Here is a 26,171-nt window from a genome sequence, read left to right as displayed (position 1 = left end):
AGAGGGTCATGCACGTGGGCAGGGGGAGGCCTGGGATGTTCAGATCTTGATGGGGCCTGGAGCAGGACAGGGAGGATGGCTGTCCTGTGGACCCCCGGTGACCCATCTCCAGACTCACGCAGCCACGGGTCTTCCCCTCCCCAGTGGGCACTCCTTGGATCCAGTTTCATTGGGACACAGCTGGTGACTTTTAGTCTCCATCCACCCCAAAAATATGGGGCCTACCGTTGCCCTGATGCCAAAACACCCCACTGCTCCCCTCCACGTGCACCCTGGAGTCCTCAGTTCCCCTCCGTGTGCTCCCTGGCTCCCCTAGCCCAGTTGTGCAGCCCCCAGCCCAAACGTGCCCCTACCACAGTGGTGGACCACCTGGGTGCAGGTCGGTGGCCATGGTGGTCGTCTTGTCCTCCTTGCACACCCCATCTCCACAGGCCGGGTTGGGAAGAGCTTGGACATGTTTCCCCCTGCTGTTAGGCCAGCATATGACAAGAGCACAGCAGGTTCTTGCTGTCTTTATTATTATTATTTTGATACAGTAAATCCTCTCTACAGTGACAGGTTAGTTAAATCTGGTTTACATATTGCCATCTTGTGTGAGTACTGTGGCCTCGACACCACTGTGACAAAACCAGGTTGCGCTCAGACAGAGAAAGGGGGAAATCCATTAAATTCTGCTGTGACCAGGAGAAGAGGAAAACCAACAAAACTCAAAGGAACGAACCACAGGGAAAACTGAACCAACCAACAAAACCCAGGTGGGAAACCAAAGGCAAGCATGACCAGACCACCTCAAAGGGAACCACACGGCACCGCTTGTACGAGAAAACGTGGAGAACAAACCCAAAAGGTCCGGGACCGGATAACCCCATATATATAATATGTATAGGCATTTATATATATATCATCTGGAAGGACACGCTGAGAAAACAGGTGATCACAGCGGTATCTACAGTAAAAAGGATCTACTTAGCTTTCAGAGTCACACCGAGAAGGAAGCACACGGCAGAACAAATGGGGGGAAAATGGGGACACTGGCCACGTTCAGGGTGGCCGTTCGTTATAGGGGTGCTGACCAGGGTTCAGGCCTCAGGGCCAGGAGCCCCTGAACACCGGCTGGGAGCCCTGGAGGCCCTTGATGGAGGGGGAACAAGGTGTGGGGCCAGGGCCTGCAGGGGGACTGCTTCAAGGGTGCTGCGTGGGACCTGCTCCCCATGGGGCTGCACAGCCCAACGCTGCTGTCCCTGCACCCACTGGGGTGCTGCTCGCCCAGGTGATGGCCCCTGGTGGATCCTCAATGGGTTTCTGCTGCCACCCTGCACAGGGGCTACCCAAACAGTCCCAAACCCCTCTTGCCAGAATGGGGAGCTCCCTCACCCTGCGTACAAGAAGAGCTGGGCTCTGCTGCCCGGGATGGGCTGGGGGCAGCAGCCGAGGGCAGGGTTACACGATGACGGGGCTCTCCGTGCCGAGAGCAAGGTCAAATCCACCCGCAGCCGGTGGCTGGATGGGGCCCTGCAGCTCGTGGGGAGCCAAGCCCTTGAGAGATGGCCTGCTCAGTGCACAGGTAGAGTGTGGGAGGAACTGTAGTGGCTATGGGGGCGTGTGGGATGGACTGGCCTGCTCTGTGCACCCCTGTGGACAAAGCCAGACACGGGGATGCTCCTCATGTCCCATGGGTCACGCCGCATGCTGAGGCTGGGGCACCCTGCAGGGCAGAGGGTGCTGGGGGCTTCCTGGGGCGAGGGGTGTCTCATCTTATTGCTAATGGCTCTGCTGCAGGGACACCTGTGGGCTGCGGTGAAACTGGAGGAGGGATTCCGGGATCTTTTGCCTCACAATGTCCCCAGACACAGCAGCCTCCGAGCCCTGGTGGCCTCAGCCCAAGCTGAAGTGAGACTGCCAGAGTGGCAGGGAATGGGCAAGCCAAGGTGCAGGGACTACCTGCCCCTGGGTGCGATTTTGGTGACAGGCAGTGATCGACATTCTTGTAACAACAGCAGGACTGGGGAAGGGATGCCCGTGACCCCCCTTCTGCCCCAATGGCTCCTGGAGCAGAGCAAGACAGGGCCTCTCCCCCTGCTCTGGGGCAGCCCTCAGGATGTGTGGCCAGGGGGAGGGTACGGTGTGGTGTGTGATTTCTCATGACGGCCACCTTGCGCCAGGGCTTGTCTGTGCCAGGGAATCCCATGTGGTCCCCAAGGAATAGCAGCAGGGAAACAAATGGGAGCCACTGCTCCAGGAAGGGCAGTGATATCCCTGCAGGCACCTGACAAACCCACCCCCCCATCAAGCGCCCAGGCATGCTGCAGGCAGAGCCAGTGCCGTTCCCAGCCCCTGGCCTCCTTCCAGCCTGGCCAGCCATCGGATCACCTTGGCACACCAACCTACCTCCAGGGTGCTCTCCATGTCCCACCGTTCTGCCCACGTATGGCTGTCCTGTTCCATCCCACCATCCTGCCCCCATCCCACCACCCCGACCCTGCTCACCCGTCCCGGCCACATCCTCCACCACCCTCCCTCCCAAGCCAGGGCCAAGCCAGTGCTGGGGAGGGTGAGGACTGAGGCAGAGCCACGTGGGACTGCTGGGCGAAGCCAGGACCCAGAGCTTGGAGGTGACAAGGCGAAGCCCCTCTCCTTCTCTGGTGCCCAGCGATGTGGGGGGAGGCCAACAGCAAAGAAGATGAATCCACCCCAAGGGAGTGAGGGCCCTGGCAGAGGTCGTCTGCGGGGCGGGTGAGTGCTGGCGGGATGCTGACGGATGGGAGATGGCTCTGGAGGAAACGGCGGCGGCGGCCGTGGGCCTCAGCACGATACCTCCATGGTGTGGTTGATCTGCCCCATGGCCTCGGTGCTCTCCGAGTGGGTACAGGCACGTGGGCGGGCGCCATCCACCGAGCTGGCGCTGGTGAGGGAGGCTGTGCGGGAGCGTGCCAGGCGGGTCATGCTGGCGGATGGCACTGCACGGGCACAGAGAGAGAGGGCCTGGGTGCTCGGCTCGCTCCGAGGTCCAGAAGGAAACAGAGCTGACATTACCTCACGCAAGCAAAGCCGCTGGTGGGGACGCAGGTCCCGCTCCCCAATGCAAACGGCCCCCGGCGCAAGCTCGCGGCATGCAGTGCTACAACAGGAGAAGCTCCAGGCTGACGACAGGACGGGGGGCAGGATGGGGAGCCCTGGGGCAGGCTGCACACCAGGCACAGCTGGTAAAGCTCCTGGGCGGGTGGCCACCGGGAAGGAGGCCAGAGGAAGCCCCGAGAGGCCTCAATGCTCCAGGGAGGGTGTAAGTGGGGATGGGAGCTCTCCTGGCTGCCCAGGGTGGCTGGGGGAGGTGAGGCCCTCCTCCAGGCAGGGTGGCACAGCTCCTGTCCAGCTGGAAGAGGGCACGGTGGGCATGCTGCTGAGACCGTGCCTGCATGGGGATACTTCTCTGAATGCCAGTTCTCAGCTCTCAGCCCCGGCTCAGGGTGTGAGGCAGAGCGTGGGGACAGCCCATCATCTCGAGCAAAGCAGAGCGAGACAGAAGATGCCTGGCTGGGAAGGGCCAGCTCTGTACCCAGACTGCTCCCAAAGGTGCCCGGGCAGCTTTGGGGACGCCGGCCAGCAGGAGTGTCCTGCCACGGGGGGCTCAGGGCCAGGAGGGCACCATGCAGTGGTGGGCACGGGCCGAGCAGCACTGAGCGGTACCTGTGCCTCCACTCAGCCTCCGATCCTTCAGGTGGGCGACTGGCGGGGCAGGACAGGGGCAGGGAGGGCAGAGAAAGAACGTCAGCCATGCCGGTGGCTCCGTGGGGCCAGGAGTCCCCGCCTGGCCCCACAAATGTGTGCACACAGACCTGTAGGTGTGCACATGGACCTGCACACACACACACGGGAACTCTCCACACCCATGTGCAAACACAGCCCCTGCTCACACATCCACACACACACATGTAGGTACACACCCATAGAGACCCTGCTCACACACCTACACACACACACACAGCCCTGGCACACGCAGAGCCTGCGTGCTCCACACCCCAAGCACACGCACGGGCACCTTGTGCAGCCACACGTGTAACGCTACCGATGCACACGCAGCCCTCCAGCAGGGCACACGCGGGTGCCAGGCTCTTCTGCGGCAGGGGCTGCACACACACGCACACGCATGTGCACGCACACGCCCAGGCCAGCCCTGTGCCCAGCCCTGGCACTCACTGTAGCCCATGCCTTGCAGGAAGTACTTGAAGGCTTCAGTCAGCTTGCCGGGCTGCGGGGAGAGAGCAGGAGGAGCTGAGGCAGCAGCAGGGCTGAGATCCCCACCCAGGCCCAAGCCACCTCCTCTATCCCCCACGCAGGACTCCTGTGCCCACGTCAGCCCGTTCCCTGCTAGCCAGGGACAGCACCAGTCCGTGCCTCAGGGCCCAGTACACGCAGCTGACTGAGGAAACTGGGGAGGCTCACCTGTGTGACCTGGGGCAGCCCACCAGAGTCTGCCATCTGCAGAGAGAAGGCGCTGGTTAGTTTGGGGATGCCTCTTACCCCCACCCTGTCCTCTATCCACCACTGGCAGGATGCTGCTGCCAAGGCCACCCCGCTCTCCCCACTCACCCCAGCCCCACAGCCAGGACAAACCTGTGACAGGGAGACGGGGACACCCTGCAGTGCTGGGGCTCAAGGTGACAGGGCACTGCACATGCAGCGGGAGCCACCCTGCTGCCCCTCTGCCACCCGCTTACCTTCAGGAAGGTGGTGTTGGTGGGATCCAGCTTGGAGTTACAGTCCACCTGCGGGTGAGAGGGACGGTATGAGCACCCTGGGGTGCCCTGAGCCTGGCAGAAGTTGCCCATGGATATCACAACTGATCCCTGACACTGCGACCAGCACATCCCACAGCAGGCAGGGTGCTGGGTGAGCTCTGAGCCCCCTGACACCACCACCACCTGCTGTGGGACGTAAGGGACCTTCCACTTCCACAGTGTCTGGGCAGGATGGACCATCCCCACCTCAAGTGAGGGGCTGGAGAGGGAGGGGTGTCTCGTGAGGCACCCGTGTGTGCCCACGTGTCTACAAGCACATACACACACGTAGATGTGCTGGAGGGGGGTGCACACACAGTTACACACGTGTACAAGCATGGCCACCTGCACAGTACCTGCAGCTGATTGTGCAAATGTTGACCATGCGGGCACGTGCAAGCACACACGTGTGCAAGCAGCATTTTGGGTGCACGGAGTGCTCCTGCACGTGGCAGTTTCCAGGTCTGAGCAGTGCACAGGAGCGTGCCCACACAGGGGAACCATCCCTTCGCCACCCTGCAGGCACCACAGCCCCACGCCCTCACTCACCACCCCTTCTTCAGCAGGCGCGTTGTCCCCCACCACCAGCATCACGGGGCAGCTGGAAGTGAGAGGAAAGGGCAAAGGGCATGGTCAGGGCTGGTGCTGGGCTCTGCCACCCTGCATCCCCCGCGCTGTGCCAGAGCGACTCTTACCGCAGAGTCTTGGCGTTGGGCACAGTCCCAGGCCGGTTGATGTCCAGGTCCCTGCGGCTGGCAGAGAAGAAGGAGAGAGCCAGTGTGAGTCCTTAGGCAGGCACTGCCATGGACATCATAGCACAGAGCTGGGGCACCGCTCTGGGAAAGCGTCTCTCAGCCCCAGCGTCCCAGCACCCTGCGATCCCTGCTGCACCCCCGAGCCCTGAGCAGAGCCCACACCATGGGATGCAGCACTCAGTGGAGCAGCAACTCCCTCCACATGCACACCGCTGCTGCAGTTCATCAGCATGGCAAAGGCGGCCACTCACCTGTTGTACATGTTGAGGAATAGCTGGAGGTTGAACTGGTTGACCACACTGCCGATCTGCTGCCGGTAACTCTGCACCAGCTCTGTGTTGTTCACCAGCTCCTCCTGTGCCAACAGGGGACAGAAAATCAGGGCAGAGGCTGCTAGGTGCTGTGGAGCCCTTCTGCTCTCCCAGGCCTGCCCGTGCCTTGCCCGCTGACGGAGCAGAGCAAGAGGATGCTGTGGGCAGCGTGCCTGGGCAGGACACAGGTCACACATGGCATCAGCTGGGGCTGAGCCCTGGATCAAGCAGGAGGCATGCGAGCAGGACTTCTCCAACCTCATCCCCGGGTCTGGGTCAGGTCTGGTGGCACCACAGCACCCAGCACAGGGGGCAGGGCACAGCCACGTGGCCAGGATGCTGGGCAGGGGGCACAGTGGGGGACAGGGCAGGGTGGGCAGCCCTTACCTGGCTGAAGAGGTGTGACAGGACTGTGTCCGGCAGCGTGCTGGTGAGGCCCGAGAGCTGTGGAGGGAACACGAGGAGTTGTTGTCCCACCGTGGCTGGCTCCTGCCCTGGCCCCGTAGGGTGGCACAGGATGGGGACCCCGAGCCCCAAGGAGCCGCCAGGGCTTGGAGGGGTTTGGGGCTGTGCCCACCTTGGCAGCTGCCCAGTCAATCCAGCCTTTGCCGTTGGGGTCGATGTTCATGAGGACCAGCCCTTCAACCAGGTCAGGGAAGATGAGCTGCACCAAGCAAGAGAGGTGATGCTCAGCAGGAAGGAGCAATGCGCCCACCAGCATCACTGCCCATCGCGTGGGCACCGCAGCCAGGCCAGGGACATCCCCAGGAGCCCTGGGATCAGGGGCGGCACAGGGCAAAGGGGGCTGACATGGTGGGACGGGAGACCCGGCTCAGCTGCAGCAGGCACGGGACTGCCCAGCCCCTTGACCACAGCACGGCCATCCTGGCCTGCCCCTCTCTCCAGGAGCCTTAGCAGCGGCACGGCGTGCCCGGGCCGTCAGCTCCTCCTCTGCCCCAGGCCCCAGGCTGGCAGGAGGCACAGGTGACTCCATCCCGGCCCCAGGCTCACCGCAAACTTGGCCAGCACGTAGGCTCCTGCCCCAACGCCGATCCCGATCACATACTTGAACCTGGAAAGCAGAGAGGCGCGGATGGGGAAACGGTGGGCTCCAGGACACCTCCCCCGGGGCACCCCTCTGCCTCCAACCAGGATGGGGCACAAAAGGCCATGCAGGGTGCCAGGTAAGACCCCCAGCCCCAGTCCCAGCCCCAGGTCCTTCCCAGCCCCTCGGAGGAGAGCTGACTCACCCGAAATGCTGCACCACGCTGGGTAACATGGCAGCCAGCTGGTCCATGGACGGGTACTGGTACCTGCAGCACAGGGAGGCACGGGGAGGTGGATGTGGGGCAGGTAAACACCACCTGCCTGCTCACCCACCAGCCCCGGGCTTTGACACGGCTTCAAGGGGCCCACAGGCAGCTGATGGCCCGGGCAGTGACATCCCGGTGGGCAGGGAGGTGACATCCCATCAGGATGTCCCCAGGGCTGGCACCTACCCCTGTGGGAACTGCGAGGCTCCTGCCTGTTGTCCTGGCGCATCCACGTGGCACACCACAAAGTGTTTTGTGATCTCCTGCATGTCCTCGTAGTTGAAGAAGGTGTTGAAGCAGAGCTTGTCTGTCAAAGGGCAGGCAGCGATCAGAGACCAAGCACCCCGGCACGAGGGCCTGGTGGGCCAGGGGAGCATGGAGAGGGGTCGCTGCTGTCCCACTGCCCCTAATCCCGGAGCTGATGTGCCACCAAAGCCCTTCCGTACCCTTCCACAGAGACCGTGGCCACTGTTAGCAAGGATTGTGACCCTTATGGGGATGGGAGACGTGGGGAGGGACGGGCGCAGGAGGATGAGAAGTTTGGGACTTGCCTCCCAGCTCTCCTGGATGCCACAGAAACCCTCCGCATCATGAGGGAGCCCTCGGCACCTTGACACCAAGCCAGGGCCTTTGGCTGATGTCCCAGCCGCCGGTTTGCCCCCACCCTGCCCTGCTCCCCACCCTCCTGGAGGCCAGCACTCACGGTTGAGGCCCACATCGTGGTATGTCAGGATGGCCGGGCGGTTCCCCTTGGGTGAGCCCCGAATGACCACGTGCAGCAGCCCGTAGGGTGTCTCGATGTCGTGTTCCTGGGGGACGAGGAGAGATGGGGTGACTCTGGTCCTTGCCCCAGACACCTCCTCCTGTCCCACCATCCCTGCCTACACTACACACAGCCCCGTACACTACACACAGCCCCATACACTACACACTGTGCTTGATCTTAGTCAAAAGGCTGAGAAGCGATGCCTCCAATGTGGCCCTGCAGCCCCATGCCCGCAGCAAGCAGGGCTGAGAGCCCCCGGGCTGGGACCTGGCACAGGACAGGCCCCTGGGTGCACAGGAGGCAGGGGAGCAGCTGCCTCAGGAAAGCCCCAAGCTCCAGGCAGCCTCATGTCCTGGCTGGCAGCAGAGGGCAGAGCAAGCAAGCCCCTGTGAACACTCCCAGCCTCCACCGACTCGCCCCGGGGTGGGATTTTCCCAGGCTGGATGCAACTATATCCATTTAATGGCATCTGCATATTTAGTAGCAGCCCTTGGATGGTCACTCTGCAGACTCAAACACCTCTTTGTGGCTTCCCATGGGACCCATGTGCCAGCTACACCCTTGCCTTCAGTGTGGTCATAAGCAGATTTCACCCACGTAGATAGGTTGGGATCCCTTGATGTGGCAGTGGCTGTGAACAGTCCGTGCAAGCCATACAAACCTCTTCCAACAGGGAAACTGAGGCACGGGACACTGCCCAGGAGCCAGAGGCTGGCAAAGGTGCTGCCATGCCCCAGAAAGGGGATCTGAGAAAGTTGGGGCATCAGGGATGGCACAGGAGGGTTGAGATGGGACAGAGGGATCGCAGGATGGGAAGGGAGGTTTGGGGTGGTGTGGGATCATGGAGTAAAAACGGAATGCCTGGGATGGGAATTTAGGATGGAAGATTTAGGGTTTGAGAGGTGTATCATGGTGTGGGAGCACAGGATGGTATCCAGGGATAGAGGTTTGGGATGGGATGGGCTCACAGGGTGGGACAGGAGGTCTTAGAGGACCTGAGACCAGGAGGGTTTTGGCAACAGGATGAGAGAGAGCAGCACGGCCCAGCTGGCCTGGATTCATCGTGCGTGGCGCAAACAGGCTGAGGGCAGACCTCACACACCGCCCGAGGAAATGACGCATCCTGAGCCGCAAATGACAGCGAAAATAACCTCAGATCCCATCGGTCTGAAACGGCTGTGCCCCATACAGGGACCAGGACTGCCCCGTGCCTCAGTTTCCGGCCTTCCAGGGGACAGGGGTGGGAGTGGGGGCTGTCACTGAGCCAGCTCCTACCTGTCCATCCTCCGACCCCCATCCAGCCCTGCTGAGGAGGAGGAGGAAGCAGGGAGGAGCTCAGCGTCACGGCACTGTCTCAGCGTGTACCGGTGCTGCTGTCCCTGGCCTGCAAGGTCACGCTGCTCTAGCTGCATCCTGATGCTCAGTCCCTGGCGGGCTGCAGGCCCTGAGGCTCCAGCCTCACCTTCATAGCCAGCATCCCAAGGGAAACTGAGGCCGTGAGCCTGGCTGCTGGTCCCAAAGGACCGGGGGTCCCCTCCTGATGCCCATGCCTGCCAGCCAGCCCGGTGGCAGCGACCTCAAAGCTGGGATGCAGCAGGCTCGGGAGCATCACGTCCCGAGTGGGGCCAGGCAGGGGGTGCTGGCACGGTGCCTGATGCGGAGCGGTCCTCACTGCAGGCACCGGCAAGCCCTGCAGATGGGAAGATGCGAGGAGAGCGGGGCCCTCCACCCCCACGTGGGTGCTCCCACAGGCCACGACGCACCACCAAGGACTCTGAAGGACACGGGCCTCTGGCAGGCGGGAGGAGCAGCCTGAGGACGGGTTTCTCCTCCCTGCAGTGCCTCCCCTCGCCAAGGGCAGCCATACCCGCGGGCACACGGCGCTCGAGGGCAGCTCAAGGGCTCCTCGGAGATGATGCTCAGCTTCCCAGGAGTGCCCCCACCCCACCCGCCAGCCACAGCCATCCCTCTGCTCCCCAGGGTCGAGCTGGGCTTTGCTTCTCTCCCCACCCACCTCTGCAGGTGATGAGCAGGCAACAGACAGGGAGGTCAAGGCAGAGGAAAGGCTTGGTCCAAGGTGACCGCGTGGGAGGTGTCCTTGTGGTCTGATCCTGAGCACAGGGCTTCCTCCCTCCCACCCACACGGCTGTGGTTCCCTTACAGCTCAGTCTGTGACACCAAAATACGGTGGCAGCTCCTTCCCTAGCGCTGTGACCCCCACCCGTGAGCCCAGGAACATCCCTGACTGTAGCACAGCCTCTGCAGCATCGCTGGGTACCACAGCCCTGCCCTCTGCTGCAGGCACACTCGCTCAGGGGAGAGGCTAGGGAGGAGGGGATGAAGCCAGGATGAAGGGGGGCACAGACAACCCTGGGCCACAGCACCCATAGGTGCCTGGGAGAGCCCATTCCTGTATGGGGCTGGGGAACTGCAAGGCTCTCCCTCGCCCACTGCAGTGCTCCCACCTGCTCACCCCTCCTCTGTACTGCAGTGCCACCCCTCCACACCAGCCCTTTGCCACCAGGTGTTGCAATCACTGCAGAGGCTGGAAAACATCCCAGACATCCAAAACATCTGGAGGTCACCTCTCTATAGTCCTCCTGTCTCCCCTGTCCCCGCTGTGCCCTGGGTGCCCACAGCCAGCCCCGTGCAGCCCACAGCTGCAGGCACTGCGCTGGCTCAGCACGGCCTGGTGCACCATCGCCACCGGGCCTGGGGAGGACATGCTCAAGGACAATGCAGCCCCAAAACCTGCGTCACATCGGGGATGCAGCAGTGCTGTAGCTGGGGGAAGGAAGGGAGGAAGGGCTCCCTGGCGGCAGCTGCCCCCACACCAACATCTGCCTGATGCGCAGCAAGCTCCGCTTGGTGCAGTCACCCAGCCTCAGCCACTGGGAGAGAAACTGGGGCAAAACCCGCTCAGAAGGGAGGGTAGCACGGGGACAGCGGTACCTACCCCATCCCAGCACTCGGGCATGGCGAGGAGCCGGGCAGGCAAGGATGTGCAGGCAGGGCAGACCGTGCACAGGGTCCTGGCGCAGGGCACGGTGCTGCAGCAGGCTGGGGCGAAGCAGAGCTCTGTGCTAGCTCAGCCCCTCGCCTCGATTTATAGCGGAGCCCCAGCCCTGCGCTAAGCCCTCCCTCTCCCTTCCCCCTCGGCGCAAGGCGCAGCCCCAGCAGGTTTGGCCTCCATTGCAGGCGAGTGCTGCGATGCAGCCGGCTCTCGGCCATTGGCTGCCACGGGAATTATTCATGCTCCAATTGGCCCCAAATACCCTTGTTTATGAAGAAAAACGCCTGGCGCCGCGCGGTACCCGCTCCATCTTCCCTCCTTTGGCAGCCTGAGCCAGGTACAGGCGCCCAGAAGGGGCTGTGCTGACACCCCCCCAGAGCACACAGCATTATCAGGGCAGAGCCCAGCACCCCACACCTACACCCAGGCATGCATGCACACATGGCTCTGTGCCACGCGCAAACACGCAGAGTCATGCTCCAGTCTGCAGCCGCCCAGAGCCCTGCAGCAGTGCACACACCCCCACAGGCACTGCCCGTGGTGCTTCCATGTATGCACGTCACCGTGCACACACATGCACAGGAACACGCAAGCACGGACACGCAGGGACCAGGCAAAACTGTAAGTCCGTGTCCCATGTGTCTGTGCATGCAACCTTTGGACAAGTAAATGCAGTGACTGACGCTGAACCCACGCGAGGTTACAGGCCAGCACGTGTGCCCACGGATGCACAATGAGCTGCATACATGCAGAACCTCATGCCTGTGCGAGAACACAGATGAATGCTGCCCCATTACCTTACCTGGGAACATAAGGCCTGCACTCAAGGCAGGGATATGCACATATGCAATGAAAGGTGCATGCAGTGCATTTATGTGGACATGGAGCGTGTCATGGGACATGCTAGCATAGACCCAAATCCCTCCAGCCTTGCCTGGTGCAGGATGCTGGCACACAGTGGGAACACAGGACTCAATTTAGCCTGAACCTGGACATCACTGATGGCAGGTAAATAAACCAGGAGGAACAACAACCCAGCAGCTGTGATGGGAAGGACGCCATCCCTGGGCCAATGCATGCAGCACATGCACACACATGCGTGTGTCCCTCCGTGTGCGTGTGCACTTTGTTTCTGCCACGATTCCAAGAGGCATCACAAGAGGACAAACCCATCTGCCCACGAGTCTGGTCCAGCAACAGAAGCCCAGGCTTCCCTGTGTATCCACAGCATCACCCACTGGTGACGCTTGCTCCCGTTGAGTCTCTGATGTGGAACAACAGATCCGAGCCACTTTACCCTGGGAACATCTCTTTCCTCCACCCAAAGGAGAGAGGAGGGACAACAAACCAGGCTAGCAAGGAAACTTTCCCCTGCAGTGTTTTGTCCTGCAGGTTCTCTGACACAAACCCCACAGAGATGACCCCTCTGCTCATGAAGGACCACGTGAGAGCGGGAAGCCCAGGTGCTGAGTGAATTCCACCACAGGAACAAAGCCATTCACAGGTCTGTGTGCCATTTTGCCAGCTGAACGCACATAAGTCTACCAGCCTCATGGGATTCATCACAGGGTACTCAAAAAGCTGGCTGATGGGAGACTCCTCTCAACTACTCTGCAATGGTCTTGGGAATACAGAGAGGTCCCAGTCAGCTGGGAGGTGGTGACTGCCTCAGGGCACAGAGGGCTTGCCGAGAGATCTTGACAGGCTAGAGGGCTGGGAAATCACCAGCCACACCAAATTTAATGAGCAAGTGCCAGATTCTGCACCTGGGACGGGGCAAGCCTGGCTGTATGTACAGGCTGGAGGATGAGAGGCTGGAGAGCAGCCATGGAAATGGATCTGGGGGTTCTGGCCGACAGCCAGCTGAAGCAGTGTGCCCTGGCTGCCCAAAGGGTCAGTCATGTCCTGGGGTGCCTCAGGCACAGCACTGCTGGCTGCTGAGGGAAGGGATTGTCCTGCTCTGCTCTGGTGTGGCCTCACCTTGAGGGCTGTGTGCAGGTTTGGGCACCAAAATATAAGAAGGATATTAAAATGTATGTGCCCAAAGAAGCACAACGAAGATGGTGAAGGGTGCAGAGGACAATGATGTAGGAGCGGCTGAGGTGCCTTGGTTTGTTCAGCCCAGGGCAGAGCAGGCTGAGGGGAGGCCTCATGGCGGCCTGCAGCTCCCTCACAGGGAGCGGAGGGGCAGGCGCTGAGCTCTGCTCTCTGGGGACAGCGACAGGACCCGAGGGGACGGCATGGAGCTGGGACAGGGCAGGGTCAGGTCCAATTCAAGGAAAAGGGTCTTCACTGAGTGTGGCCAGGCACCAGAAAAGGCTCCCCAGGAAAGTGGTCATGGCACCACTCCTGATGGGGCTCAGGAAGCATCCCTGTATTGGGTTTATGTGACAAGGATTTGGTGGCAATGAGGGGTGGCTTCTGTGAGAACAGCCCCGCAGCTGCCCCGTGTTAGAGTACAGCCAGCTCCAGAGGGGCAGCCCACCAGCACCACTGGTTGTGCCTCAGGAGAGTGGGCTGGGGAAAGGGAAAATCCTGCTGCAGGAGAGCACAAGCAGTTGCAGCCATGAAGAGCAAGCAGAGCAGATTGCACAGCAACGTGCACCCAGCCAGCCCACAGCACTGCAAAAATAACCCTGGAACCATGGTGAAGCCAATACAGAGACTGGCAGGCCCAGGGATGCCTACTCCTGGGGATTTCAGGGGTGGGTGATGGCTGCCCTGCCATGGGTACGTCTGGGGACTGCCTGCACAGGGCCAGACATCATCAGCAGCCACCTGTGCTGCCCTTCTCCACCAAACTTTTTGGCCACGGTGCTGGCAAAGCCCCCGAGCCAGATGAGAGCATCTCAACATTGCAACAGCAACTGGCTCTGGGGTGGAGAATAGGGACAGCAAAGACCTAAGCTGGGGGCTGGAATGAATAACCCCAAGGGGATGAGACTAGAAAATGGAGTAAGATCTCCCCAAAGAAGGGCAGCCTCTGTCTGCCCCAACCTTTGCAGGGGCCCAGCCTGAAAAACACCAGGCTGGGGGAAAGCAAGAGCTGTCCCAGCACAGCCTGGGAAGCTCATCCCTCACGGGCTCTTGGAGAGGAACCAAGACGGCGCAGGGCCCAGCTGGCTTGGGAGAAGCCCCCTTTATCCTTTCCCAGTTAACTTTTCAGTGTAACAAGGGTGCAGGGCTGTGCCATTCACCCTGCCCCTGGCACCACCACCTCCTTCTCACGCCTCATCCTTGCTGTGGTGACACCAGTACGTTGCCACCTTCTCTGTGAATCACACCAGCATATCCCAGCACCCCAGTGAAGCTCTTTACTCTCTGCCCAGCTGTGCCCTGCTGCTCACAGGGAGCTGAGAGAGGACAGCCACCTGCCCCATGACAGCAGGTGTCCCCTTTTCCAACAGGGAAAACAGAGGCAGGGCAGCCCAGCACCTTGGCTCTGCTCCCACAGTGCCAGGGTCAAGACGGCAGTGGCAGGCTGATTGCAAAGCTCTCTGCTGGATGCTTGGCTCTGCAGAGAGCGACCACCACCAGGGACTCACGGCTACCAGCCTCCCTCTGCCCGGCAGCCCCAGTTGGTGCAGCACTGCCCAGTGTGACTGCTGCTGGGACGAGGGCTGGCTGCAGCAGCTCGTGGGCTGGGCGAGTGGAGGGGCCCTGGTCCCCAGGAGAGGTGGGCAGGATGAAGGGCAGGCAATGCCCTGGTGCTCCGAAAGAGAAAGAGACTTTCAGCCACCCTCGTGTAACTGGGGAGCTGGCATCGCCCAGGGAACCATTGCCATGGCAATGGCAGAGGGGCTGGAGAAGCAGCTCGGTTTTGCTTCTTTCAAAAAGCTTTTGTCCCCGGAGTGTTGCCAAGTGCCCACCAGACACATCTGAGTGCCAGCGCTGAGGGCAGCAGCCAGCATCCCCAGGGGCTCTGCTGGGCAGACTGCAAAGCTGTGACCGTGTCCCCTCCCTACAGAGGCCGTGGCACACAGCCCCATGCACGGACACCAAGCGGCCACCACCTGCAAGCTGGGGCCGGGGCAGCCAACACCACCCATCCCCAGGGCCCGCTCAGTGCCCCGCACTGACCCACCACGCTGGCCTGTGGGTCCCCAAGCCCAGGGGCATGAGGCACCTCCTGTCCCCTCCCCGCAGCCGGTCCTACCTTCCAGTCTGTGTCCACGGCAGAGAGGAAGACTTCTGAGTTCTCCTGGGGGAGAAAGGCAGCTGTTAGGGACCGAGGCGCTGCCCTGCTGCCCCTCTGCCCAGCTGGCACACAAAGCCCCCCGGCACCACAAGGACCCTGGGTGGTGCACAGGGCTGTGGGGTCACCCCCGCGTGCAAAGTGGCTGCGTGGGCACACACCCAAATGTGTGCAGCCACACTTAGCTACCCCAGCGCTGTGGTGCTGTGTGTGCAAAATCTCCCCAAGTCATCACACCAAGACAAAAGCCGTGCCCCTTCACACACACACACACCCAATATCCGTGCAAACCCGCACCCACGGCCAGCATAACTGCACACACCCCACAAACCCCAGTGCCAACACACGCCCGGCATTACCACCCCACAACGCCCCCCTCCCAGCACCCCATGCATGAGGCCAGAGCCAGAGCTGCCTCCCAACTCACCAGCTCGGTGTCCTGGCCCCGCAGCAGTGGCTTCTCCTCCGTAAAGCGCAGCTCGTGCAGCCCTGCCATGGTCATCTCCTGCAGCAGCAGCCCTGCCCGGGGGGAGGGAGATGTCAGTGCCCTGCAGGGTCCTGCCTCCGCTGCCTTCTAGGTCTCTCTGAGCCTTTCTGCCCATGGAGAGGGTTCCCAGAGAGCCAAATCAGCTTCAGTCCCCCTGTCCACCAGGGTCCTGGTGTGCTGCCTCGTCCCCCTGCTGGGGGCTGGGAGTCGGGCAGAGGGCTGGCAGCGGCTGGTGGAGCTCAGCTCCCGCTCCTGTCCAGTTCTCCCAGTTAAGAACAGACTTGGCTCCAGGTCTGCCTCAGGCAAACTGGGAGAGCAGCTTGGGCTGTCCGTGCTGGTCACCCCTGCAAGCCCTGAGCCGATTCACACTCCAGCTTCAACCAGAGTAAGAAAAGTCCATGTTTTGGCTAGTTTTAGGGCACAGACGGAGAAGGGTAGGACTGAGGGGGATCTCCCTGCACAGCCAGACCGAGGGGCGAGGTTTCTCAGCCATGCTGGGAGGCAGAGGGCTGCTCTGGCATGGCCCCAGCAGGGAGCAGGGAGCCTGCCTGAAGCTTTTATTGCAACGATTTACCCCCACAGCCTGCTCGCCTGCAGAGCAGGTCCTGGCCAGCTGGCAGCTCAGCCCCAGGGCTTGCAGGAACAGACTTCACTGCAGAGCCCTTGCTCAGCAGAGGCGTGGGACTGCCCTGCTGACCAGGGCACTAGGAGTTTGCACGCCCCGGCACTGGCATCTCCAAAATGCCCCCAGAACTGAGCCCAGCTCAGAAAGCAAAGTGGAGCGAGGGGATGCTCACATAGCTGGCTGCACGTGGAAGATGACAGACACACGGGAGAGCAGGGGTGAGGACAACCCCAAATGCCCTGTGCACACGCAGGGTGGGCAACCAGCAGGTCCCAGAGCGAGGACAGTGTCCCTGCTCAGTCAGACGCAGCCCACTCAGCGTTTACCCTCACAGCTTTCCCCCCGGCCCCGCTCCCGCTACCTCTTTCCAGACGCCAAACCTCCAGAGGAGCTCCTGCTCCAAGCATCCAGCTCCCCATGGGTACTGGGGAGAGCATGGGGCTATGCCAGCACCGAGCAGACACAGCTCCTGCTCCCTCCACAGCCTCAGCCAGGCCTCCCCCACGCTTTGCCCACCTCCCAGCCTGGGGCAGCCAAGGCTGGCGATGCAGAAATGCAGGGCGAGAGCATCACAAGGCGCGTTCACCCCTGCCCCAGCTGCCCGGAAAATGGGAGCTGGTTGTGAGCTCCCCTCCAAAACCGTTTGTTTTTTTTTTTTTTTTCCTAATCCGATCGGGTTTTCAGTTGAAAAGCAAGCAAGCTCTGCCACCTGGCTGCTCTCTGCAGAAACCGCGCCTTGCCTTGCCCTTTTGGAGCCATCCAACAAGCCAGAAGAGTTTTGAGGGAGAAACACCAGCACGGAGCCTCCTGGAATAGCCACGGCTCCAAGTGCTGGGAGTCCTCGTGCCCATGGCCAGCAGCAAGGGTCCCACCATGCTGGGGCATCCGCAGTGGGGACAGGGGGCTGCCGACAGCCCCTTGGAGCCGCAGGTCCAGGCGCATTGCTCAAGGCCAGGCTGCTGCTGGCGATGCAGCTTCGTGTCAGAGCCAGCCTGCTCCTGCAGCCCGCCAGCACGGCCAAGAGGACGTGGAGCCTGTGCTGGCTCCAGCCTAGCAGCCCGACGCCCGATCTCAGGAAGGGAAGGTTGAAAAGTTGGGGAAAAATCAGCCTCACCAGCAGCTGGGTCCGGAAGAGAGTGGCGTGTCACACGCTGAGTGCCCCACCACACCGCACAGCCACAGCCCTGGGGTGCGCAGGGCCAGCACTTAGCGTATGGTTAGTGCCTTCGTTAATTAAAGCCTGCAGCTGATATCGGAGGGAGGGTGGCCGAGCAATGAGGAAAGGCCCCGTGATCTTGCCTGTGTGGCGGGGGGAACCCAGCCCATGAGGGGCACCAACCAGCAGCCCCAGCGCGGAAGGGACAGCCACCGAGAGTGGTGCCGGGCCTGGGAGCAGAGCAGGGATGTAAATGCCAGCCCCGAAGGGGATCTCTGTCCTGTGACAGGGCATCCCATGGGTGCAGCAGCCCGCCTGAAGGATCACGGCCACGCTGCTGGCTTCCGTGGGGGCCTGGCTGCTGCTGCCAGCCCACAGCCACCCTCGCCCCTGCTCCCCAAGCGCAGAAGCGGGGCAGCGAACAGCGTCACCATCATTGCAGAGGGCTGGTGATGAAGCCAAGGGTGTGAGATCAGCCACAGGCCCTCAGCTGCCCCGCTGCCAGCCCCAGTGAGCCCAGTGGAGAGGCTGCAGGGGTCGGCCCAGTGCTGCGGTGGATGGGGTGCTCTGCAGTGAAACTGTGGGGCACAAACACCCCCGCCACGTGCTGGGGTACCGGGGCTGGCAACGCCACATGGAGATGGCCTGGGAGATGCCAACACGGCTGGCCGCAAACCCTTTTCCCTTCAGCTCATCCCGATGCTCCCCAGCAGCACCCATCCCCAGCATGCTGCCCCAGGTGCTCTTGCTCTGCCTTGGGCCCAGCTGGGACCTGTCTCCTTCCCTAATCCCAAACCAGTCCCAAACCAAGCACATTATTATTTCACTTGCACACCCAAACAAGGACCTCAGCGAGCTGGCGCTCCTCTGAGGACAGTGCTGCAACATGTGCTCCCTAATGCCCCTAGGCTGTCACAGAGCAGCAGTGTAAGCAATTCCTTTTAGCAGTGGGCCAGACGTGCCCAGAGCCAGCAACCACACCTCCCAGGCTCTTGTAGCACACCAGCTCGAGCTCTCACAAACTCCCAGCCCTGCCCCTGCATCTCCCAGGGATGAGCCCAAACTGAGTAGCAGGAAAGGAAGAAAAACTTTGTCCTGCAGGGAATGGGAATGGCTCACAGTGGGAAGGGGAAGGGTGAGGCACAGAGAAGGCAGGTGTAGGGCAATGCCGTGCCCAGCAGCACCCAGCTCTGGCTGGGCTCTTGCAGACAGCCCCACGGGCTCTGCCCTGGCACCTCCTGTGTGGCTGCAGATGGAAACAGCCAGGCTGGCTTACCTTCCCCGGGGATCCGCAGCCCCATGGCTGCTTATTGGAGGAGAACCAGCTTATGGCAAGGAAACGCATGCCCGTTATCATTATTCTTATCACCGCGACGAGGCTGCGGGAAGGGGCTGACACCGGGCGGCATGCAGCCAGAAGGCAGGGGACCCTTGGATGATGCACTGGCCCCACGAGAGCTTCCCCATCGCAGCCCTGCGTCCTGCCCGGGGTGGCTGCAGCACCCCGGCGATGCCGGCACGGTACCCATGGGCTGAGGGGTGCCAGGCACTGAAGCAAAAGCCACCTCCAGCGAGGCAGGGAGAGGGAGGAAGGGGACTGCAGGCAGGGAAGCGGTTCCCCGGCATCGCCCGCTGAGCAGCAGCGCTGAGGAGACCCCCACCACCTCCCGTCCCCCCCCCGATGCAGGATGAACCCCTCGGCCCTCCGCATCCCCCGGGGCACGGCCCCGCAGCCCCGCCACCCGCACTCGCGCCCGGTGGCTGCCAGGACCCCGCAGACCCCCATCTGCCGGCCCTGGGGAGCCGGGGCTGCGCCCCCCAGGCTGGGGGCCGCGGTGGCGAGGCTGGGGGCTCTTCTTCCAGGCCCCCCGTGCCCCCCTCTGTATCCCCCGGTACCTCACGCCTCGCCCAGGAGCCGCCTCCCGCACCCCAAAAACGTCGCTCGTGTGCGCGGCCCCTCCAGCAGCCCCCCTTGGGGAGGGGGCCCGGCTGCCAGGCGGGTGCTGGAAGCCCCTCAGCCCCCCGCCCCGTCTCCTCACGGCCCCATTCCCCCCTCCTCGCCCCTCCGGCCTCCCCAGCCGGCCCCCAGCGCCCCGCGGCCACCGGAGCCCCCCGGGGGCGCAGCGCGGAGCCCGGCCCCGGAGCGGGGGATGCGGCAGCCCCCGGGCCGAGCCGGGCCGTACCTGTCAGCAGCTCGATCTTGTGCCGGAGCACCTTCATGCCGGGCCGGCGGCCCCGGCGTGGGGAGCGAGCGGAGCCGGTGCCGGTGCCGGTGGCGGAGCCGGAGCGCACGGGGCGGCGCAGGGGCGCGGCTGGGCACGGCCCCGGCCGGCCGGTTCCTCCCCTTAGCAGGGCCGGAGAGGAGGGGACGGGGATGGGGATGGGGCCGGGAACGGGGCTGGGAACGGGTGGACAATGGGTCCGGGCTGGGAACGGGGGGAGCGAAAGGGGAGATGGAGAGCTGCGGGGGTGGGGGGCAGCGCACAGCGGCCTGCGGGGAGCTGGGGCCGGGGTGGCTGCGGGTGCCGAGCGGCTCTGGGGTGGGGAGGATGTGCAGGGGGTCCCTGGGGAGACCCCCCGGGTATGGGGCCATGCCCTAGGGGGCTCGGAGTCCCCATAAAGGTGGAGCAGTCCGGAGGTCCCCAGGATGGTGGTGGTCAAGGGGGCTGGGGAGGATCCCTGGACAAGGAGGGGTCTGAAGGGCAGAGATACCCAGAATAGAGCCACGATGGCCAAAAGGTCTGGGGAGGCCCTGGGACTGTGGACATGAAGGCCTGGGAACAAGACCAAGGGGTGACAAAAGAGCTGGGGATCCCCAGGAGCTCGGGACAATGATGGGCACGGCTGGGGAACAGTCCCTGAGCCCTGACAGCCACAGCCAAGGGGCCCAGCAGTTCCTGGGGTGAGGGGGAGCTGTGAAATGGCACCCCCACAGCAGGGCACGAGTCCAGGCTTCTGGAGGAGCCAGGGACTCCCAAGGTGCCAGGGGTTCGACCAGAGCCTTTCTAATGCCACCCTCCTTCCGTGATCCAAGTTTGCTCCTAAACATAAACTCTGGGCTGCAGGAGGTACCCACAGGCTACTCCCAGCACCCAGATGGAATCAGGCACCCCAGCATCAGCCTCATCTCTCCCTGGCCAGCCGTGGGGGCCAGTGGCCACGCACAGGCCCTCCTCCTGCATGGCTGGGTCAGGAGCACGGCTCGTCCCACAGACGTCTGCCCAGGGGCTGCAGAGAGCCGTGCTGCTGGGACACACAGCCATTCCCATCCCTGGTACGTCTGTTCTAACAGCTTGTCCTGGGCTTTTTGGACAGCAACCAGCTCTCAGCTGATTTCAGCCTCTCCTTTTGAGTCACCAGCAGCTCTGCATCCCAGGCTGTGTTCACCTTCTCACTCTGATGGGAGGAAACGCAGGGGATGTCAGGCAGCGTGGTGACCGTGCAAGCTAGGAGCCAGCTAATCCTTGTCTGAGCATCAGCTCTTCCACGCCTTCAGGGCTGCCTTTTATTCTCCCTCCCAGCAGCCACGAGTTTTCCTCCGAACTGGGCAGGGATGAGCTGGGGTTGGTTTCAGGTCCTTTTGACACCACAACTTTAAACGTTCTCCTCCAACCGCCAGGGATTTCTACAGGAATAAATGGTTTTCACACCAGGAATTTATCATCTCTTTGAGCAGCCCGACTTTATCAAATAACAGGTTTTAGATGGCTGCCCTGCCAAAGGAGCAGGGCCACGTGGCTGGAATAATTGCACAATTAATCAGGTCTGGAAAGAGCACAAGCTCTCTGTGCATCGAAGTGGAGGCAGCGGTGTATAACCCCATGCAGGGGTTCAGAAACCGCCTGCACCCTGAATTGCGTGCTTAACGGGAAGCGAGGAAGCTTTACAGCATGGATTTTTCCACATTACTTCCCATGGCGTTTGTAATGCCAGTCAATGTGGCATTTTCCACATGGCTTTCCACCTGCTTTTAGCTCAGCCATGTGACACCAGGCAGGCAAAACAAGGTCTGGCTGCAGAGGTGGCACCAGGGAGGTCACAGCTGTCCCAGCTGGGCTGTGCCGTGGTCCTGTGGTGCCACACCAGCCACAGGCTGGCCAGCAGGACCTTGCCCCAGCCCTCAGCCCCCTGAAGCAGGTGGGTCCACAGAGACAAAACGAACCCTGAGCACTCCCTGCAGTGATCCTGTGCCCTGCCCCAGCTCGCTGGTGCACTTCCCAAGGACGCACCCTGGCTGGCATCATTTTGCAGCCCCCTCCTTCTGCTGTGTATGGATCAACTCCTCCACCGGCAGAGCTGAGGAATTTTCCACGTCTCTGCCAACGCCAGCAGGAGCACGGGGAGCAAGGACTTTCCTCGTGGATGCAGGAGCAGCAGCCCCTTTCTGTCCCCAGCCCGAGCTGCTCATAGCATTTATGCTCACAGCATTTACCCTAGGATGGGGCTAACCCCACCGCACCCCCGGGGCTTGCAGTTCTCCCTTCCAGCCCAGGGTTATGTGCAGCAGTGAGGATGGGTTTTACACCTGTATCCTGCATTGCTGCAAGCTGGAAACACCCACCTGAGGGCTTTCTGGTGCTCTGTGGTGGATGGGGAAAGGGGAGCTGAGATGCGCGTGCTACCAGGCTGCCGGCACCAAAGCAAAATGCCAGGGAAAGCTCAGGTGTTCCCCAGTGCTGCTGCTCCCAGCAGTGCCACCTCCCTCCCTGAGGGTCGCTGCCTTGGATGAGCCCAGCTGGAGGCTGCCTGTCCTGCCCAAATCCCCAGCAGCTGCTGCCTCATCGGTCACACCTGCAAGCGGAGAGGGGCCTGAACCCCTGACCCGAGAAGGGAGAAGAGCAGGGAGGTGGCAGAGCATGAAGCACTGGGACCATCTGTGGAAGGAGCCTGGACAGATTTCAGGAAAAAAGAGGCTTTTTGTTAAAAGAAAGGCTCCAACGTGACCCTGTTGCTCCTAGGCCAGGACCAGGGAAGGGTGAAGCACTGGGCCCTGCCCTGCAGCCGGGCTGATTTGGGGCAGGAGAGAGGCAGCCCGAGGCAGGCACGATGTCTGCACACAGCATTTAGGGGAGGATCGGCGCGTTCGATGCGTGTCGGGAGGTTTAACGGAGACCGGGTACGGCCCCGAGGCACACGCAGTCCGGTGACGATGTGCAGGGGCCTCAGAGCTAAATTTAGCCCGGGTTGTGCGTGAGTGTGATGCTTTTTATTGCCACCCTTAAATCCACAGCACGAGCAGCTCTGTGGGTGCGGGGCCACGTGCTGTGGCTGGCAGCCCTTCGGCAGCCGTGGCCACACCGAGGGGCCCCCAGGCTGGCTGAGGATTGAAGCAGCAGTGCTGGAACACCAGCAGGTGATGGGCTCCATCCTGCCCAGCTGGGGCAGGGCCATCTGTGGGGCAGTGAGATGCCCACAACTCACTGGCTCCGAAATAACGAGAAGCAGAAGGACAGTGGAGCGCGTGGGTCTCGGGCACATCACAAGAAACCCTCTCAAACCCTGCCTCGGACCCCCAAATTGTGGGAGCCCTTGGAGAGCCCTGCAGCGCAGCCCGTGAGCCCAGGATGGGGATTTGTAGTGCCCTGTCTTCTCCCCAGCCTCAGCACGAAGCATGTGCCAGCGCTGGCAGCCCTCCAGCCCCCCGGCCGCCTCCTGGCCTCACAGCCTGTGGCCAGCAGTAATTTTCCATCCTGCCTGCGAGCTCTGCCCCAGCCCAAGGGCCCCGGTGAGATGTCCTCCTGCCTCCCTCTGACAGGGATGGGCCCCGTTCAGGTTTCTCTTTCCATTCAGAGCAGGGTCCCCTCCGCCCCTTCCTGCCCTCGCAGCCCTTCTTCAGCAAAACGGGAGGATTTGGATCAAAAGCCAGAAAAACAAGAAACCTGGCAACCCGCCGAGGAGAATCCCCATGGGTCAGCTGCACCCAGGAGTGATGTCCCTGGGGTGAAGCCAGGAGGGCAGCAGCCCCCAGGACCTTGCTGTCAGCTTGTTTCTGAGCCTTGCACCCACACAGGCACAGCTCTAGACCTGATGCCTGGTTCCACCAGCAGCTTTGGGTGGCCAAGCACGCAGTGTATGGCAAAGCAAGGCTGATCTGTGCAGGGAGGGACCTGGCCCTGAAGTTCAGCGTGTCCACAGTGAGTGTGCTTTCATAAATGCTAGGCCCTGCAGTGTGTGGGTTTGGTGAGCTGGGGTGTGTTACACACACTCCTGGGGAGCAGACGGTGAGAGGCAGAGTCCCCAGTCACCGGCCAGCCCCGCAGCAGCTGTGGGATCCTGCATTGCTCCAGCACTCATTGCCTTGCAGCTGGGCAAGGATGCAGGGTCCCTGGGGAAAAAGAGTCGCGTGTCCAAGGCCTCAAACCACCTCAAGGAACTCCTTGTTTAAAACACAGGGAAAGCTCAGGACTCACCCATCTCGCCTGGGCTTTGCATGCAGCATGGGGGGTGCAACACCCCGTCACAGCTGGGGCTGCACCAGGGGGAAGCAGGGAAAGCCTCCCAAAGCAACCTGGGCACCAAGTGGCTCAGCACGGCAAGCACATTGCTTTGGGCCAGAGGTTCCTCAAAATGCAGAGAGAAAACAGCTACCTCATCGGGAAGAGCCATTTCCCAGGCCCTAGACCCTCGGGCTCGGAGCCAGGCTCTGCCTCCCCCTCCGTCCCTCCTCCCTGCACATGAGGGGCAGCAGCGGTGCCAGCCCCGTGTGCTGCCTGTGTGACAGCCCCTGCTCGGAGCCAAGGCAGGCTCCAGATAAATACCTGTCAGCAGAGCAGAGCAGAGCTGTTCCGAGGGTGATTGCCCAACAAGCTGACAGGCGAGAGGCAGAGCGAAGGCAGCGGGGGCTCTCTCGGACACAGGAGCCAAGCAGTGCCTCTCTGCTGGTTGCTCTGGGGCAGGGAACACACCTGGGGTTTGGCAGGCGTTGGCTCCCTGCTGGGGTCTCGAGGCAAGGAGAGGGATGCGGTGGGGCAGAGCAGCACGAGAGCAGCTGCCGGCCCGGTCAGTCCTTGCTCTGGCAGCACAAGGTGCCTGGAGGGGTTCGAGCAGCCCTCACAGCCCCTGCTCCTTCAGAGGAGCAGCCAACAACTCAGCTCCCCGTGCCTGCAGCCTGCCTCTCTGCCCTCGACCTTCCCCTTGACCTGCGGCTGGTCGATACCTCTCGCTCTGGGGGATCCATTGGTCCTAACGATTTCATCCCGTTCCTCACTAATGCACTGTCTTGTCGTGCGGCATCTGGGCCACGGACCCAGCAGATGCTGAAGAGGGAGGCAGAGGGCCGGCCAAAGGCACCACCATGGGCTGTCCTGGGGCAGCAGGTTAATTTTGGCACCATCACCTTGCAACACGACCATGCACATCTCCCTCCCTGCCCCTGCTAATTTTAATCCTGATCTTTAGAGAAGAAAGCAACCAAACTGAGATGAAATCACCCACTGGGGTTTGGGGACGGTCACCCTGCTTGTGCATCCTCCCAGTTTGGGGCTTTCAATATGTGGGACATGCCCTGGGACGGGTTGTGGTCAGCAGTGAGGGCCCAGTGCCCCTTCTAACCTACTTCTCACCCGTCCCCTGCACCCTCCTGGGGGAGGGAGGCTCCAGCCCAGCCTGGCACTGACCTTCGCTGTGAATCTGGTCACACGCACCCAGTCAATAACCAAACGCAAGACAACAAAATGAGCTGTCGCAGCCAATTAACACACCGGGCTTAATCGGCTTGTGGGTTTTCAAGGCGGAGGCAGGGGGAGGCCAGAGGGCCAGGGCTGAGGCAGGGTGAGGGGTCCGGTGGGTGGCAGCCACCCCTGTCCCGTCCCAGCCTCAGGTGGGTCAGAGGGGCAGCACCACGGGACAGCCTTGCCCAGGAAAATGCAAGTTGAGGCTGGCTCTGCTCCACCCCACTCCACCACCACTGCTCCCCAACCTCCAGCAGCACAAGCGGGCAGGGATTCTCCTCTGGAAGCCCCCACGATTACACAGGCACCCTGTTCATGGCAGCTGGGGCCTGTTCGCAGCTCCCCTGAGCCCTCCATTCCCTGACTCCAGCTGCAGAGCTGCCCCCAGAGGGAAAAAGGGGGTGTTCAGTCCCCTGCAAGCATGAAAAACACTCGGGGAAGAAGATGCCTGTGTCCTGGCAGCAGGACCTGCCAGCTCCCACCCACCCCTGGCTGCCAGTTAAAAACCCAAACTGCCGGTCTTGTAAGCGGGGCAAAAGCAAGAAACTCATCTCAAACCCCAGCCGTGACAGAAGCCTGCTTCCAAAACACGCCCACCCCGCAGAGAAAGGTCCCACAGCGAGAGGAGCAGCCACCCACAAACCCCGGCTCACGGCAGCGCTCCTCAGGGCTGTGGTCCCACCTGATCCGTGTTTCGGGCACATCTCACCTCCTGCCTTCTGCTTCGTCCTCCGCAGCTTATCTGAGCAGCCTGCTCCAGGAGCTCTGTGGAGGCACAGGCTGCCCTTTTGTCCGGAGCACCATTAGTGTCCTCCCCCCCAGAGGAGCAAAGCCTGTGCAGCCTGGCTGTGGGCTGGAAGACAAACCTCTGAGGGCTGTTTTGATGGTGCCTTTATTTCTGTATCTGCTTTGCTATCTGTTCCCACACGCGTCGCTGCCAAGCCCCCCAGCCACGGGACTGTGCTGTTGTGTGGTTGTTTCCTCAGTCTCATTTTGCTCTAATGCCTAAGGAAAAAACAAAACAAAAAAGCCACGCTGCATCTTTAGCATTCGGCAATTTTTTTTGTCCTGAAGTCAGGGACAATTTTGCCTTGTTTGTCCAGGG

The 26,171-nt window shown here is 61.9% G+C and overlaps 1 protein-coding gene across 6 annotated transcripts; it reads right to left on the bottom strand.

Annotated features, from left to right (window-relative positions):
- Nucleotides 1-496: 496 nt before the first annotated feature.
- Nucleotides 497-25,936, bottom strand: NDRG4 (NDRG family member 4). Of its 6 annotated transcripts, none has more exons than XM_038185450.2 (17): nt 25,776-25,936; nt 15,556-15,647; nt 15,090-15,134; nt 7,858-7,963; nt 7,341-7,461; nt 7,092-7,154; nt 6,853-6,913; nt 6,419-6,505; nt 6,229-6,285; nt 5,782-5,885; nt 5,471-5,527; nt 5,325-5,376; nt 4,716-4,763; nt 4,441-4,476; nt 4,195-4,246; nt 3,685-3,723; nt 497-2,957 (listed from the first exon to the last, which is right to left on the bottom strand). In XM_038185450.2, the coding sequence occupies exons 2-17, from the start codon at nt 15,628-15,630 to the stop codon at nt 2,803-2,805; spliced, it is 1,158 nt and encodes a 385-aa protein (XP_038041378.1). In that variant the 5' UTR covers nt 15,631-15,647; nt 25,776-25,936; the 3' UTR covers nt 497-2,802. The 6 variants fall into 6 exon arrangements, with proteins under 6 accessions (XP_038041378.1, XP_038041379.2, XP_027321460.1 ...); XM_038185451.2 differs by having other exon boundaries at nt 25,749-25,932; XM_027465659.3 differs by lacking the exon at nt 25,776-25,936 and adding an exon at nt 19,580-19,736.
- Between the last annotated feature and the right edge of the window lie 235 nt (nt 25,937-26,171).

The sequence above is a fragment of the Anas platyrhynchos genome, chromosome 12, assembly GCF_047663525.1.
Source record: "Anas platyrhynchos isolate ZD024472 breed Pekin duck chromosome 12, IASCAAS_PekinDuck_T2T, whole genome shotgun sequence".
In the NCBI taxonomy this organism is placed as follows: Eukaryota; Metazoa; Chordata; class Aves; order Anseriformes; family Anatidae; genus Anas; species Anas platyrhynchos.
The sequence above is the reverse complement of the archived record's forward strand: the minus strand, read 5'-3'. Positions and strand labels throughout refer to the sequence as shown.

Excerpts from the sequence above, each read along its gene's own strand:
- NDRG4 (XM_027465659.3), bottom strand. The coding sequence starts at position 19,616 with ATGAAGGTGCTCCGGCACAAGATCGAGCTGCTGACAG. Across the intron at positions 4,477-4,715 it reads CCAACACCACCTTCCTGAAG|ATGGCAGACTCTGGTGGGCT; the intron begins GTAAGCGGGTGG and ends TTCTCTCTGCAG. Across the intron at positions 3,724-4,194 it reads CCTGCAAGGCATGGGCTACA|TCGCCCACCTGAAGGATCGG; the intron begins GTGAGTGCCAGG and ends CTGCCCCGCCAG.